This window comes from Guillardia theta (assembly GCF_000315625.1).
Source record: "Guillardia theta CCMP2712 unplaced genomic scaffold GUITHscaffold_48, whole genome shotgun sequence".
NCBI classification, from domain to species: domain Eukaryota; class Cryptophyceae; order Pyrenomonadales; family Geminigeraceae; genus Guillardia; species Guillardia theta.
Genome location: NW_005434626.1, coordinates 398,583 through 414,360, shown reverse-complemented (window position 1 = coordinate 414,360; position 15,778 = coordinate 398,583). Strand labels below are relative to the sequence as shown.

The following is a 15,778-nucleotide window of genomic DNA, read 5'->3' as shown; positions in this document are numbered from 1 at the left end:
AGTCTCTTCATCATCCTCCTACAGATCATAATCGATCCATCTGTCCTCATCGTTCCAACTTCCTCCCTGCCTCTCCTCTTCCCCTCCTCCCCGCCCTCCCTTCCTCCTCCCGCCAACATTCTTCTCTGTTTGCTCCCACACGCCATGCTCGCCTGTAACCGGCAGGCAAACTCTTTTACAACTGTTTTAATATCACAACAACTTTCTAAGGTTTAATAGTAGTTGTAAAACCAACACAACCACATCCAATTATTTTAAAACTATAATATAGCATCTATATCAGTTTTTGAAAATGACGTTAGCATACAAGATTATTAGAATAACTAATTTAGAGCTGTAACTGAAGCTAATTATGTTTGCATTTTGATAACTATTTGTACGAGAGAAATTGATACCATACTTCAATACATCTTAATAGTGTTTTTCTTTTAAAGTTGTACCAGTTTTTAATAAGCAAATTTTATCAGAACTCTTTCCCGGGAGAAACAACAAACTTGGTTTGAATTCGAAATGCAGGGTAGTTTCGCGATGGGCATGGAACAGTAACAGAACAGAGCAGAGCAGAGCAGAGCAGAGCAGAGCAGAGCAGAGCAGAGCAGAGCAGAGCAGAGCAGAGCAGAGCAGAGCAAGAGCAGAGCAGAGCAGAGCAGAGCAGAGCAGAGCAGAGCAGAGCAGAGCAGAGCAGAGCAGAGCAGAGCAGAGCAGAGCAGAGCAGAGCAGAGCAGAGCAGAGCAGAGCAGAGCAGAGCAGAGCAGTCTGAGCTGTGGAACGTGAAGAAGAAAAACACAGGTCCCTTGCGATCTATTTCTAGCATCATTTTGAGCACTAGCATCCTTGCGAGCAAGCGTCGATGAATCTTTCATGCATTGTATGATCATGACAGACCAACATAGTTAAAGACAAGCAGAAACTATATTCATCGTTCTCCTTTCCCCTTAATTTTAATCTATAGGCTCCTCCTGTGCTGGTCAGCAACACCCTTAATCTTTCCCTCTTTAGCAAGCAGTAAAATCATCATGCTCTGATCTCTGGTCTGGATGTGCTTCCTATCCATTATCTACAATCACCTCCACGAAGTCACTCTGACGATCATCAAGAGCTGAACTCCTCCTACTGTAACCTTGCCATCACAATCTTCTGCGCTGCGGTCTGCAAACTCTTGACCCTTGATGATTCGAGGAGATTCTTCAAAGCATCTTTGCCTTCTCGCCTGTACAGTCATCAGTGTTGGTAGGCCAGCAAAGAGTCAGACTGGTCACCGAGCTTTCCTTACAAGAGCGTGATACAAGGATAGAGATTTCCTCCATTTCTTCCGCCATGCCGTGACGTTGGAGTCGTGGCCCCCCATGTTCGGATCTCCCTCGCTGTACACGCGGCCCTTGCATCTCTTGTGGCTGTTGTTGAACGGAACGAAGCCGTAGTGAGCCAGGAACTCGGCATCGCACTTGCTGCCATAGGATATGAAGAACTGTTCGCCTACACTGAGATTCTTCTGAGCATTCAAAGTCATCCTTCCCCGTGGGTCCCTGTTGGCTTCTAGACCCGAAGAGTCGTGGTTGGGCATGTCGGCAGCTGGCGCGAGAGTGTGGACGGTGATGTTTCTTCCTCTAGGGCCCAGAGCAGAGTCGAAGTAAGTCTTGCCCCAGGTCCTCGACATGATAATGCTGATAGCCCATGCGAACTTCTCGTAGGAGAAGACCTCAGGGGAGAAGAGCGTTGGGTACTTGAGGAAGAGGACGGGGAGAAGCTGCATGTAGTGCAAGTCCACCACATCCCTCCTTGCCTCCACCAGCGCGTCGAACTTCACCCTCTGATCCTCCGGGAGCTGTTCTTTCAGCTGTTGTCGCCTCTCCTTGGAGTAGAACATGGGGAGCGGGACGTGCTTCGGGAGGGAGCAAAGGTATGGCCTCCAGAAGGAACTCTTGTTTTGAGACTCAAGCAATAGAAACACCGCAAGCGCGCCTATGGCTGCAGGGGGAAATGTCATAAAAGGAGCAGAGGAGTAGGAGTACCATCGTGAAGTTGAATAGTGTCATTGTAGACTTGCCCTAGCACATGGTGGTGCTTAATCTTGCTGGTTTCGCTCTCGTCAGTGCAGCTTGCAAACATTCAGTCGCAGCTATACCTCATGGTAAGCAGCAAGGAGTCAGGGATCATGAAAACAATCCTCCCATACTTGATAGGACTCGTTGCCATGATTCCTCTCACCTTGACATCTTTCACGCCTGTCCATACCTGTCACTAAGATCCAGCGAAAATGTCAAGGATCTTGAGAGCAAGGGCTTGCCTGGGATGGGGAACATCTTAGTGGTGATGTTGGGATGGATGAAGGCTCCATGCTTCTTCGCCCATCGAAAAACGTTGATCACCCGCTGCAAAATCCCGTGATTACAGCGAGCGAGAATCGAGAGCAGGGCAGAGGAGGAGGAGGACATCACCTCAGTGTCTGTCCCGCAATCATCAGGATCTACCAAGGCATACCCGAAGATCTCTTGCGCACTCCGTTGATGTCGACGAGCACCCGCATAACGAATTGTGGACGCGTGAGTGTTGAGCGTGTAGACACCGAAGAAAGAAGCCGCGACGACGAAGGCGAGAGCAAGAAACACGTTGGGTTTGGTTCTGATAGCAAGGATCAAGTGTACAAGAATGCTCCTCCTGCCATGTCCAGGATGATCATGGAAGGAAGAAGAGTCGAGGTCCTTCGTCTGCTTCCTCCTCGCCATCATGATGACGCGCTGACTTTCCGTCTTCTCCTCTTTCTATCTCCTCTACCTCTCTCCTCCTCTCCTCCTCTACCTCTCCTCCTCTCCTCCTCTACCTCTCCTCTCCTCCTCTACCTCTCCTCTCCTCCTCTACCTCTCCTCTTCTCTCAGGCTTGTCGTTCATGCTCGTCTGCTCTATTGCCATGCCACCGCATCGTCATGACAAGCGTTCGGTCTTCTGTCATAAGGTAGGACAAAGGGAAGGTATCGCAGGACCGAGTCCGGACTCAGTGATCGGACTCGGCGGGCCGCCCGGCGCTGCCAGAGTGCGGCCACCGGGCCCCCGGGGGGGGGGGGGGGGGGGGGATTAAAAGGCCCGTGGGCCCTTAGGGAGCGCTGGGGGGGGGTGACTGAGAGGCCCGGCGGCCTCGGAGGTCGCGCGGCGCTCACTCGGGTCCGTGGCAGCCACCGGCGCGGGCCTGGCGGGGCCCCCTGATCAAATCAAGTCACGAGTCGGCCCGGTATTGCGGCACACTGTGACAGTTCAACGGTTATCGTGACGACCGTCGTCCGTGATCGGAGTGATTCGCTGCCGGGCGCCGGGAGCCTTGAAGTTACTCAAAAGTTAAGTTTGAGTACGAGGACAATCCGATCAGGAGAGAAGTCGAGTCTACGATCACTGAGTCATACTATCTTATTATGACAAGAGAAGATCGTCAAGATCGTCAAGTTTTTCTGCTTTCAATCACTGGCAGGTAAGAAGAGACTCGGGCCAGGTCCTTCAGTCACTCGGATGGGGCTGACTTGGTTTCCTTGATAAGAGAGTTTGAAGGAGTTGGAATGAAGTCTGAAAGATCTTGTTGAAGACTACACGCACCTGATGCCCAGTCAGGAGAGGAGAGGAGAGGATGGAAGAGAGGAGAGGAGAGAGGAGAGGGGAGAGGAGAGGAGAGAGGGGAGAGGAGAGGAGGGGAGAGGAGAACAGCAGAGGACAGCAGAAGAGAGGAGAGAAGAGGACAGCGGAGGAGGTCAGTGTAGAGCAGGGGTGAAGGAGAAGGGTGGGATCAGCTTTACCACGTGAGTGAGAAATGTGAATGTCTGGGCAGGGAGTGAAGTCCTTGCTTTCAACATTTGCCTGTCTGTCTTGGGATGCTCAATTAGAGTTTGTTCTTGTTGCTGCTGCTGAAGACGCCATGAGGAGGAGGAAGAAGATGATGACGATGACAATGACGATGACGATGTCATGTCAGCAGGGACTTGTTGTATAGATTGATACCATCTCTTACCTCTCCGTTTCGACGACGATCTTCACTCTCCTCTCCTTTCCCATCGATCGCAAGACCTCTTCTTCCTCTTTCATCATTCTCCTCGTCTCCTCTCCTTCCGTCTTCCTCTCCCCTTCTTCTCTCAGATTTGCACATCATCTCCTCATCCCTGCCATTCAGAAGTTACGCACGAATAATGTGAGTCAGTCGACCTCAGCTGTAGCAGTCTTGATTCCAGCTTGTAGACCTGGCAGCCTTGATGTCAAGAAACAAATTTATTTCTGTGTGTACCACGCAGGGTCTTTCCCTCATATCACTGCATATTTCATGCCCTTATCATCAACATCTTACATCTCTTCATATGTAATCATGAACTTGTCATTTTGCTCCCCTCCTCTATCATACTCTCCTCCTCTTCCCCTCCCCTTCTTTCACCCTCTCTTCTCCTCTTTCCCTCCTCTCCTCTCCTCCCAACTTCTCTCTTTCTCCTTTTCATCTGGCAGACGTCACAAACCTCCGAGCATTGCGGAAATCGTCTCAACAACGCTTTGTGATTTCTCTGACAAGAATCAAATCAGAGGAGCTCAAGATAAACAAACGAGAACCACATGAGATGATGAAGTATTCGGTCGAAAACTTCCACCAAAACGCTCTTCAATCTATTATATCACTTGTATCACAACCTCGGTGATCAAAACAGACTTTGGTCTCTACACCTGATCAGTTGGAAAGTACTCTTGTAGCTTCACAACTGTCATTGTAACGTAAGAGCAATCGCAAAGTATAAGATGTTGTCGTAGTTACAAGATGCTTCACTCCATATCTTTGCCTGCAAACATCCATCATTGCCCTCAATTATGACAGACAACTCAAACTTTGCGCGCCGTCTCCTCTGCAACAATCTTCTTTGCCAGACTGACAGCCTGTCCCCCGACAATGACAATTACACCAACAACAATGTCGGTATCTACCTGATCCACAACCCAGATCACCTGTACAATCAGAAAGAAATCAGATAGAAAAGTAGAAGAAGTAGCGATACCGGGAAGATAAAGATGTGCTCCAGATTGTCTGGGTAATTCTCAACAACAGTTTCCATGCACTAGCAGATTTTCAGTAACACATAAAAAACGAAATCGAAGCACCTTGTAAAAGAGAGGAATATCAAAGTTTGTAAGAGACATGTCGGTACAATCGCAGATCTGAACGACAATCAAAGCAAGAACCATGAAAAACAGGATCGCAGCGTCGAGAAATCATCGTCATTTTCATCTCACCACCGACATATGAGCAGCATAAGGATTCGTCGCCCACGTCTTCTCCATAGCACATATCTACATTCATCAAATCACATCGCAACATTTTGGATCCGTCCGAGAACCAAGAAGCGCATGTAGTCTTCCACTGAGATCGAACTCCTCCTGTTTGGGAGCTGATTTGAGTAACGCGAAGAGGAACAACAACAAGCAAGAATGGATGATGACGATCAGGAGGAGGAAAGGAAGGTGCGAACGATATATGAAGAGGAGGAGGAGGAGGACGAGGAGGAGGAGGAGGAGGAGGAGATGGAGGAGGAGGAGGAGGAGAAGGATTAGCAGCAGCAGCACATCGTCACTCACTTGTGTTTTGACAACCTCCACGTCATGGACGGAATGCCATTGAGGTCTATTCCACTGGCATACATCTCTTCTCTGCTCAGAGACAGCAATTCTTGTCATTATCGACGAAAGATAAGATCAAGAATTTCCTCACAGTCCTTCATGTTCACCCAACAAACATCCCGATGACAACAACATCATCGAACAAGAAAAAGAACATGGAACGGAAAATTGCAGAAAACTAGTGCACATACAAGGAAAAAGTCCACCGAGTATGCAAAAAAAAGATAGAAACATCTTCCACTCACTGGTCGAATTGGCTCCAATCTTCGCTCAGGATTGTGTTGATCTTGTAACTTCTCAAACCATCATGACACGCAAGAGAACAACAACAAGTTCAATAACCTTGTTCTCCACTTCAAGTGTTTCTTCAATCTGGTCACTGTCCGCTCGACATCTCCACTATCATTTTCCGTCATATCAACATCATCCAATGTTTCCTTATCACTTGCAAGAGTTGATCCATCGCTGTACAAACGACTTTCTGCACAACAGATGGTAGTTCTCCTAGCAAGACATCAACAACAAGCATCTTGACTGAAATCATGTCTCTACGTAAACACATTCCTTGAAATCATCCTCCATGTCAAAAAGCTGCTTGCGAACCTGCACGTAATGAAACATATCAAACACTCTTTCTCAGCAGCTTAAGTCCCTCCCCTCCGGAGAGTCCCCTCCTCTCCTCCTCTCCTCCCTCTCCCCTCTCCTCTCCTCCCCTTCCTCATTCCTCTCCGCTCCTCTACTCTTCTCCCCTCCCTCTCCCTCTCCCCTCCCCTCCCTCTCCCTTATCCTCTCTCCTCCTCGGTCTCGTCGGCTCGTGACCTGGATCCATGCTGTATCTTGGTGCTGCAGGAGCAACCTGGCAACCGCTTCTTCATCCTGCTGTAAAGAGCATCTCACATTCTCCCCTCCCTCGCCTCGCCGCCCTCATGCTCGCACAAAGTCACCTCGTCCTCTGCTTCCTCCTCGTCCCAAATTTCCTCCACTTCTCCTGTCGATCCGCCGCCCTCGGGTACAATTCCTGGTGTGTTGTTGGGCGCAGCAGGTACCGGCTGTGAGGAAGGAATCTCTTGATGCTCGGAAGGGATCAGCTTGATGATTTCATTGATCCCTGCTGTCAGGCTGCTGGTAATATCATCTCCCACTTTGAGCACAAAGGAGACTTTGCAAGGATATTTCAATCAGCGGATCTCCAACAAAGTGCGAGGAAAAATCACCAGGGTTATCAGCTCCGGACATCCTAGCGAACAAGAGGCATGGAGCACTGCAATCACACAAGTGATGAGTTCCCAACAAGACCACAATCGACTATTATGCCCCGCATCTCAATCATTGCAACTCGTGCTTTTGTTACACTTCATTGTTTCTTGAACACTTTGATCAGTACCCCTCGACTATCCCCCTGCCTCAGTCTTCACCTCTTCCTCCCTCTCGCTCCTCCCCTCCCCTCCCCTCCCCTTCCTCCTCTCCTCTCCTCTCCTCTCCTCTCTCCTCCCCTCTCCTCCCCTCTTCTCTCCCTCTGTCTCTTCCTGGCTCCTCTCCTCCTCCTCCTCCTCCCATCGCCTCGGCTGCATAGTCGCTTCGCAGTTCATTTCATGCTCCTGGCCCTCGTCCCTCAGCTGACCCGACCAAAAATGTACACGACCACTAGTACACGACCTGCACGACCTGGTTCACGACCAGGTTCATCCCGTAAGGGAGGGGGGGAGGAGGAGGAGCATCAGCGGCGGCGGCGGCGGCAGCAGCAGCAGCAAGGAGGGGAAGTAGCAGTAACAGCAGTATTAGTAGCAGTAACAGCAAGGAGGGGGAAAGGTTGGCTAGTGGCTGCATGAAAGGAGAAGCACAACTGATGAAAGGAGGACGAGAGAATTTTCGAATAGTAAGAGGAGGAGAGGAAGGGAGGAGGCTGATTCGAGCTCCTGTCGTTCACTTGAAGGTACCATCATCCTTCTCCCACCACCTCCTCCTTGCTGATAGTCGAGCGCTCAGGGATTCGGACGAGGACTGAATCGGGATGAGCCAGCGACAAGGCGAGCATTTGATGGCTGCAAGAACATCATCCAAGAGCGGCAGGCCAAGACTGTGATATGGGACGGGGACAACTGGGAGAATGGAGGGTTTACATGTATGTCAACATGCAGAGATGATGATGTTCAGAATGCTGAATGATTTGATTGACAGCTGTAATACCAGAGCTCGTCAAAGAGCAAGACGTCTTGTTAGTCGCTGTCTTGTGCGAGTTGATGTGATACCAAAACCATCAGCATGATGCGTAGCTGGTAGGTACGAGGAGGATCAAGATCGGTTTCTTGATTCATGGGGAGATGTGATAGAGGATAAGTCGATGATGGCCTTGGTGCTCGTGCCAGCTGAAGATCGAGCAATCGAATTGCAGTTAGACAAATATGTTGACCTGGGCCTGTATGGAATTTTCATGTCACAGTCGACTTGCATCCTTTGTTTGGGATGCGGTAAGGTGAGATGCCTCTTCTCCTCCTCTTGTTCTAGTGAGAGGTGTGCCAGGTCGTGCAGGAAGAGATTGTCAACATGGAAAGATACATGTTGTTCAAGATGACTGGACAAGAGCCGATTGATTCCAAGCTGAAGGTGGAATGGAAAGTCTTTCCGCTGACAAGAATGGTTGGGGAGCAACTTCAACAATCATTCGTGCCACGATCTCACAAAGTTGACATCATGGAGATCGCATTAGGATGAACTCCGGTGCTTTTTACAACCTCTCATCACAGAGACGTCAACGAGTCAAGAACGTCACAGAGTTGCTTGTCAAAGACCTATTTCTTCTTGTAATTTAACAGTGTTTCCTCCCCTCCTCCTGCCCTTCATCATGTCTGCACCTTTCCAAGAGAGCCAGCGAAGTAGATGCGCCTGCCGCTCTGATCCACTTGAACCTACAGCACAAGGTCAAGACCTGGCGTGGAGGTGTGGTAGGGAGAGAGGGAGGAGGAGGATGGGAGGGGGGGGGGGGGGGGGGCGAGGGAGGCGGCGTGGCAGGAAGACTGTAGTCGAGTGGAGCTGTGCAAGAAACCAGACATGGAGGAGAAGAGAAGGGAGGGAAGGATGAGGACAACGATGACGATCATAGAGGAGCGAAGGAGGGGAGGGGAGGGGGGCGTTACCTCATACAGGCCGTCCCCTTGCACAGACTTTACAGCTCCGAAGCGGAGGGAGCCGTCGGTGCGAGCTGCAACGACAATCTCCCCGCTCTTGAAGGAGGACGTAGGTGACAAGGCAAAGTCCGACCCCGCCTGCCACTCGGGAGGGATCGGGTCCCCGATCTTGGCCTTGCTCGCCCTCTCTTTCCTGTCACTCCTCTGCAGGCTCTCCTTGGTCCTATCAGACGCCCTCAACTCATCCTGCAAGCTCCTGCCCGCTGCGATCTTCCCTATGTCCTTCGCACGATCGGTGCGGAACTGTCCAGCTCCCTCCCCACCTGCGCGATCCACCAGCACGTCGTAGGTGTTGTCGCCGTTGACCTGCACAATCTTCCCGAACCTTCGTGACCCGTCAGACCGGAACGAGACGACGATCTCCCCGAGCCGGAAGCTGAACTGAGGGGAGCGGAAGAACTCCTGCCCCTCCTTCCATGTCTCTGGTACCACATTGGCGATGTCCCGGTCCCCCAGTTCTCTTCCCCTCCCCCCTCCCAGCCCGAAGGCCATCGAGCCCTGTCTTCCCCCCACCTTGGAGTCCCTGCTGCCAATAAGATTCAACAGCCTCTGCTCTTCTGCCTTGGATGCTTGCAGCGCTGCATCCTCCGCTTGCTTCCTCCTCTTGTTCTCCTCCAGCTCAGCCGCGTCTCGCTCGCGCCTCTCGGCCTCTGCTCGCTTGGCAGCCTCCTGCCGTCTCGCCTCATCCTGCCATCATCCTACTCGTCAGAACGATAAGGAGCACAGCGGCACCGGCACCTCTCTCTTCTGCGCAGCTTCAGCATCCTTCTTGATCTTGATTTCGATGTTGGCTCGAGCAGCCCATTCAGGTCCGAGCTACACCACCAGAGTCACGAGGGCATGCAGGGAGCTGGGCATCAGCTGAGCTTCACCTGAGCAACAGCCTGCTGGGCTGTGGGGCGGGAGAAGGTGTTCTTCTCGATGAGCTTGCAGATGAGGTCGAGCAGAGGCTGCGGAAGGGAGTCAGCTTCCTTGTCCTCCCGGTTACTGAGCAGCGAGAGCTACCGCAACACTCGGATCTTCAGAGGCCTGCGCACACTCCTCAGCCAGCTTCCCGAGCTCCTTCCTCTCCGCCGTATCCTTGATCCACTGCCGGAAGTTCCACGAGTACTTAGGAAGGGTCTCCTCCGCAAACTCCTGGAAGTACCCTCCAGGCCAGTTTTGCGTCACACCTCCCCGCGTCAGGGAAGGAAACAGAACCCTGATGCCCATCATCCCCACCGAGTACACGTCAAACTTTCCTGGCCCAAGGAACTGCAGCGTCTTCTCCGGAGGAGCGTACATTGGGTCGCAGGTAGCGTCTCCCAGCCCCTTCTTGAGCGGGTCGTTCCAGTCGCAGCTGCTTCCGAAGTCGATGATCTTGAGGGGGTGCTCCCGATCTCCCGGCACAACGAGCGTGTTGCTCGGCTTGATGTCCCTGTGCATGATCCCCTTGTCCTGCATCTGGATGAGAGCTATCAGCATCTGCCCCATCACATTCTTGGACAGGTCAGGCCGGAGCGCTTGCCTTCCAGACTCCGTGATGCCGAGAGCTCGATACGGATCCTTTCCTCCAGACAGATAGTCTTCCAGGGTCGAGCCATCTCCCTCCTTTCGCCAGACGATCCCAATGCGTGCGAGGTTCTTCGGGAACGATATAGACTCCGGTACATTAACTTCGCCGAGCATCTTCGCCCATGGAACTGATTCAAGATTTCCTGCTGAAGTTGTGAGCTTGATGTTCACCGCTCTCTCTGTGTCAAACAGCTTCAAGCTGAATTCTTCCAGCACCGGACACTTCACCACCACGCTTTCCCCCCCCTTGACAGATCCGTAGTACACGGCTCCGAAATTCCCAGCAGCCGCGGGCTTGTTCCAGTTGATGTTGAGGTCTTGAGCGAGATAAAACTGCAGCTCAGCCTTCCACTTGGCGAAGGATCTTCGGTCTTGGCGACCAACCGAGTGTGCCCGTGCCCCTCCTCCCGATCCTAACGAGTACGAAGTCATCGGGATGGAGGCTGAACCGTGGATCGAAGACGAGGAGGAGGAGACAGCACGAGCTCGCATGCAGGTTGTTTCAGTCTTAACAACAGAGCTTCTGCTGTGATGGTCAGGCAAAGGATAGGTGCTGCTCCATGCAGCGGCGCTGCCTATCATGAGCGCCGCTACCGCGGCTCGCATCGCCATTGCCCACACTGTGTAACAGATGAAAGATGACAAGGGGTGGGTTTTGTTTGATAGGGGTAATTTTCAAGGTATGTAGGTAGGGGTAATATAATGAAGGGTACTAGTAGAATAAGGGTATCTGAGTACCCCCATTTTATCACAAAAATTGAGATATTCATTAATCAAGTACAGTACCCCACCCTATATCTGAAAATAAAATACCGGTCTGATTCAAAGACTGGGGGTAGGGGTACACAATTTCGAACTTGGGGGTGAGACAGGTCTTCTGTATGTGGTGGGGGCAAAAGAACTTCAACAGTACCCCTACTTTATAGTGATAATTTTTGGGTACCATGACATGAAACCTATGGTGGAAGTTTTACGTATCTGTGAGAAGGGGGTGGGTGGTGTAAAACTTTGAGTAAAGATTTCACACATGACCGTTATGTATCGTTACAGTAGGCTCAGTCAGCCTCCGGCCTGAGTGACTGAGAGTTCAATGTGCCGCGGGCCCGGGCGGCGGCTCAATGTGCCGCGGGCCGCCCGGCGCCGCCCGCCGAGGCTGCCACGGCCGCGCGGGTCACCGGCCCGCGCACTGAGTGCCACGCCGGTAGTAGCCCAGCCGCTGAGCCGCCCGGCCCGCCGGCCACCCGTGATCGGACTCCCCGGACTGCTTCCCGGTGAGTCGGACTCGGAGCCTGACTCACTGTCAGTGAGTCCGATCCGACACGGGCAAAATAGCCCGCCGCGCGGCCTGGCGACGGGAGATCGACGGTGACAGTGCCGCAGTGCCACTCAGGATGTGTACGGCCCGGCCCCCAGTGAATGACCTGAGTCTCTCAGGCTCCGGGCAGTCGGCCACCGGTGACCGGGCCGCCGGGGCCTTCAATTTGCATAGGCGGCGTCGTGGCAGGGCGGCACCCGGTGACCGTTGCGGCACTGCCGGCATGCCGCCGCCGGCTCGAGCTGTTCTAGCCTAGGTTTCATTATCATCGGAAGCACTGCGGCACCAGGCTTTATGCTGGAGAGCATGTCCATCACTCCGGCAGGAAGTGTTACACCTTCTTTCACACTATTGACAAAAGCCTGCAGCACGCGAGCTATGCTGTCGTTTTGCTCTTTGAGAGCAACGATTCTCGCTGTCTGCGCATGAAACTTCTCTACTTCTGCCTTGGCCTTGGCCGCCTCAGCTTTGATCTTCTCAGCCTCAGCCTGGGTCTTGGCCGCCTCAGCTTGAAGCCTCTGAGTTTCTATGCGCAACAGCAGACCGTCTACGCTTCGAGACACCTTGATCCGCTTAGCCAACTTGAGAGATTTGTCGCTGCCCCCTGTCCCTCCTTCATCCCGCTGGTTCGATGGGCTCGACTCCCATCGTAGGTGCTGAGCGTCTTCTCGTGTGACAGCTGGCTGCGTCTCCCCCTGTAGGACCTTGTCCTGTTCTGATGTCTTCGGTTCCGCAGCCTCCTCGCCATTCACATCCTTTCGTTTGTCATCGCCGTAGTAGGCAGCTGTCACGTAGGGCACCCGGATATCGTCCTCGTCACCATCACTATCCCTCGCACCTCCTGAATCTGCCCATTTCGCCTTCATCTGAGCAAGGAGGATGTAAAGGTCATCTAACTTAGTCGCCTGCTTTCCTTCGCTTTCCAAGGTCTTGAGATAACTTTCCTCTCCTGTTACTACAATCCTATCAACGACTTTCATGATTTCACACCATTTTTCTCGGAGAGTATTTTCCTTCAAGCTATCATGAAACACCACATCCCGATTGAGAATTTCTAAGACTTCCTTATACGCCTTTCCTTTACCCTTTATCCCAAACATTGTAGCCGGAGAATAAGCCATCATGGCTTCGATGATGCGAACACGGCGGGCATACCCGTCCTCACCGGGCCTTCCTTTGAAGCTCAACCTAGTGACAGGCTTGATCTGTTCGGCTCCTTCAGTAGGAGAACCCCTGCTTCCTCCTCCTTCACACGCCAGTGCCTGCATTTTCGATATGCTCCACTGCCCACCACCACCGGGGCGGGCCCAGGCCGGCTGAAGGTTTCAAGAGTTGAAAACTTGAAATTAAAGCTTAAATTCCTTGAGTTAATTTGAAAATATCTCCGTATTTCAGAGTTCTCTCGAATGTGGTCAGTAGTGGGTGGGTGGGTGGGCCAGATGAAGGGGGTCATGGGTATTGAGGGAAAGGGGGTGCGGGCGTGATCAGGGCAATGGCGTGAAGCAAGAAAGAGCGGGAATGGTACGAGATGAAGCGATCACGCAGAAAGAAGAGCCTCAAGGATGAGAACATCCATGAACGATTAAGACTAGAGCAGACACGTCCGAAGTTTCGCTTTCCTGATCAGATCATCACTTTGTAATTCATCTTTGTTGAGGGACTGGGTTGCAAGACTGGAAATACAACAGGATCCCGAAAGCAGTGTGCACGTGCTTGCAGTGTATGCTGAGGGACCTGTCTACCAACAGTTATCACGACACTTCACTTGCGCATGTGAGGACACTGGCTCTAGCCTCATCCTGAGCCCTGTAAACCATAACAGCATGAGATTTTTTTGTTGTTTCTTCGTCTTGTTGCTGATCGGCCATCTCCCCCTTGCTGACCTCTTCCGGCCCTCCTCTTCTCCATCTTCTCTAAGACCCCCATTAGCGTCAAACGGCCTTGAAGCTCCTCGGCGTGGCTATGCAGGATGCGGTCGACCATGCGCCCTGCAAGCTCATGGTGCCGAGATCCGACCATTACGGATCCGGGGAGGGGAGGGATCAGGAGAGGCAGAGGGGGAGGAAGAGATCATGGGAGAGTGTGGGAACGTTTCCAGGGAGTTTCAAAGTGAAGAGGAGGACTTGAACTCTTCTCAATACTCACAAGACTCCAACTTCACAACGATAGAGATTTCTGCCCTGGAACGCTCGCAGTCGGCAGGGTACAGATCGACAGACTTTCAGCAAGACGGGGAAGACATGAGCCGCAATGACGACGATGTGCGAGGAGAGAGCTCATCGAGCGAGATGGTGGATGAGGATGGAATGCCGTACAACACAAACTACACTGAACTGGACGCGCAACTCAAGAACGAGACAGATGCTCGGCGTGGGTGCCGTCACTACAGCAGAGGATGCAGGCTGAGAGCCCCATGCTGCAACGAGCTGTTCTGGTGTCGACATTGTCACAATGAAGTCAAAGATGCAGGTTGCAAAGACCCTCTGAAGGCCCATCAGTTGGATCGTTTCTCGGTCAAGTTCGTTCGCTGTAGCCGCTGTGATCTTGAACAGACGACCAAACAATTCTGTGAGGGGTGCGGGCTCTGCTTTGGAGCATATTACTGTGATGTCTGTAAGGTTGAGCTTCTTCTCTTCTACATGCTGTGCTTGACACCTGTCTCGTAACAGTTCTACGACGACGATCTGAACAAGGGAGTGTTTCATTGCAACGAATGCGGTATCTGCCGCATTGGGGGAAGGAGAATTTCTTTCATTGCCTGAATTGCGGGTGAGATCTTATTTCTCTCAAGTTTTCTGCCGTCAAGAGACAAGGAGGTGGTGGTGGAGGGGAGGGGGGGGGCTGGAGGAAGAAGGAGGGAGACAGGGAGGGAGGGGGTTTCTAGCTGAAGTGATGGGGGAGGGAAACAAACGGCAATCCGTTGCATTCATCGGAGTCATAATCATTCACAGATGCTGCTACGCTATGCAGCTCCGAGACAATCATCGGTGCATAGCAGGAGCGATGAGACACAACTGCCCTGTCTGTCTGGAGGTAGTGAAGTCCCATGAGGATTCATTGAGGACTGACTCTGAAGATTTCAGGATCTGTTTCACAGCACATCGCAAGTGCGCGTCCTACGATGTGGCCACACTCTGCACAAGAAATGTCTGGAGAAGCTCTTGACGAGCAAGACCATCATACACACTTGCCCGCTGTGCAGCAAGACGCTAATCGATCATACGTTTCATTGGAGGCAGGTGAGGCATGGTCGTCAAGCTGAGAGTTGTCAGTGTGTTTGGTTGGATGATGCGAAGAGGAGGGGATGGGTGTAGGGAGGGAATGAGAGAGAAGACTGAGTTCGGAGGAGGACCAAGTTGATGGATGAAGACAAGAAATGGCGTGATAGAGTTGAGATTTGCAAGGCCGTCTGATTGGAGGAGCACAATGAGATATTTCATAGATGTTTCCCCTGACATGTCTTAGATGGATTTGGCTCTCGCTCAAACTCCCATGCCGGAGGAGTTTGCAAACAAGAGCGTCGGCGTGCTTTGCAACGACTGTCAGGTGAGACACAGTAGAGAAAAAGGTTGCGTGCGGGACGAGTAGAGAAGCGGGGAGGGAGCAGGGAGCGAGCAGGGAGCAGGGAGGAAGAGGTGAGAGCAGGGAAAAGGGGGAAAGAGGAGGGGGTAGAGAGGGCATTGAAGAAGGGGGGGGGCGGTGGAACAACTAACATTTGTGCAGACGAAGGGGACGACGACGTTTCACGTGCTCGGGTTGAAATGTCCCAATCCTCAGTGCGGAGGATACAACACCAGGAGGATTGAGTCGACCTCCTACTGCTCTTTCCCTCCTGGCCAAGAGGTGGAGCAGGCAGAGGAAGGGGAGAAGGCTGAAGAAGAGAAGGAAGAGGAGGGGGGGCATCACGATGCTGAAGGTGTGGAGGAGGAGGAGGAGGAGGAGGAGTCTGGAGTGTTGAGTCATGCGGCAGAAGTTCAGAAGAGACGGACGAGCGAGAAAGAATCGAGAGCATAGCAAGAGGCAAGGGGGGGGGATCCCCCAGGCAGCATGGGAGAGAGGAGGGGGAGGATGAAGAGAACAAGAGCAAGATGAA

At 52.2% G+C, this 15,778-nt stretch overlaps 6 protein-coding genes across 6 annotated transcripts; 2 read left to right on the top strand and 4 right to left on the bottom strand.

Annotated features, from left to right (window-relative positions):
* Window positions 1-1,046: 1,046 nt before the first annotated feature.
* Window positions 1,047-2,729, bottom strand: GUITHDRAFT_110913 (hypothetical protein; the record flags this gene model as incomplete). The annotated part of the gene is made up of 6 exons (XM_005830109.1): window positions 1,047-1,082; window positions 1,132-1,210; window positions 1,260-1,968; window positions 2,013-2,074; window positions 2,236-2,372; window positions 2,439-2,729. The coding sequence occupies 6 exons, from the start codon at window positions 2,727-2,729 to the stop codon at window positions 1,047-1,049; spliced, it is 1,314 nt and encodes a 437-aa protein (XP_005830166.1).
* Window positions 2,730-4,839: 2,110 nt separating this feature from the next.
* On the bottom strand, window positions 4,840-6,894 carry GUITHDRAFT_163951 (hypothetical protein; the record flags this gene model as incomplete). The annotated part of the gene is made up of 12 exons (XM_005830108.1): window positions 6,846-6,894; window positions 6,576-6,790; window positions 6,451-6,510; window positions 6,184-6,234; window positions 6,077-6,135; window positions 5,974-6,030; window positions 5,877-5,924; window positions 5,590-5,661; window positions 5,352-5,391; window positions 5,251-5,304; window positions 5,013-5,072; window positions 4,840-4,962 (listed from the first exon to the last, which is right to left on the bottom strand). Exons 1-12 carry the CDS (start codon window positions 6,865-6,867, stop codon window positions 4,840-4,842), a joined length of 861 nt encoding a protein of 286 aa, XP_005830165.1. The 5' UTR covers window positions 6,868-6,894.
* A 562-nt stretch (window positions 6,895-7,456) lies between these two features.
* On the top strand, window positions 7,457-8,343 carry GUITHDRAFT_110911 (hypothetical protein; the record flags this gene model as incomplete). The annotated part of the gene is made up of 5 exons (XM_005830107.1): window positions 7,457-7,507; window positions 7,618-7,753; window positions 7,810-7,861; window positions 7,912-8,104; window positions 8,152-8,343. The coding sequence occupies 5 exons, from the start codon at window positions 7,457-7,459 to the stop codon at window positions 8,341-8,343; spliced, it is 624 nt and encodes a 207-aa protein (XP_005830164.1).
* Window positions 8,344-9,989: 1,646 nt separating this feature from the next.
* GUITHDRAFT_51357 (hypothetical protein) lies at window positions 9,990-10,283 on the bottom strand (the record flags this gene model as incomplete). Its single annotated transcript, XM_005830106.1, has 1 exon — window positions 9,990-10,283. A coding segment is annotated over one exon (294 nt), but the record flags the coding sequence as incomplete, so codon positions are not given.
* A 1,563-nt stretch (window positions 10,284-11,846) lies between these two features.
* Window positions 11,847-12,953, bottom strand: GUITHDRAFT_140748 (hypothetical protein; the record flags this gene model as incomplete). Its single annotated transcript, XM_005830105.1, has 1 exon — window positions 11,847-12,953. The coding sequence occupies one exon, from the start codon at window positions 12,951-12,953 to the stop codon at window positions 11,847-11,849; it is 1,107 nt and encodes a 368-aa protein (XP_005830162.1).
* Window positions 12,954-13,991: 1,038 nt separating this feature from the next.
* On the top strand, window positions 13,992-15,757 carry GUITHDRAFT_158071 (hypothetical protein; the record flags this gene model as incomplete). The annotated part of the gene is made up of 7 exons (XM_005830104.1): window positions 13,992-14,303; window positions 14,426-14,454; window positions 14,637-14,718; window positions 14,769-14,924; window positions 15,151-15,231; window positions 15,409-15,491; window positions 15,700-15,757. 7 exons carry the CDS (start codon window positions 13,992-13,994, stop codon window positions 15,755-15,757), a joined length of 801 nt encoding a protein of 266 aa, XP_005830161.1.
* Between the last annotated feature and the right edge of the window lie 21 nt (window positions 15,758-15,778).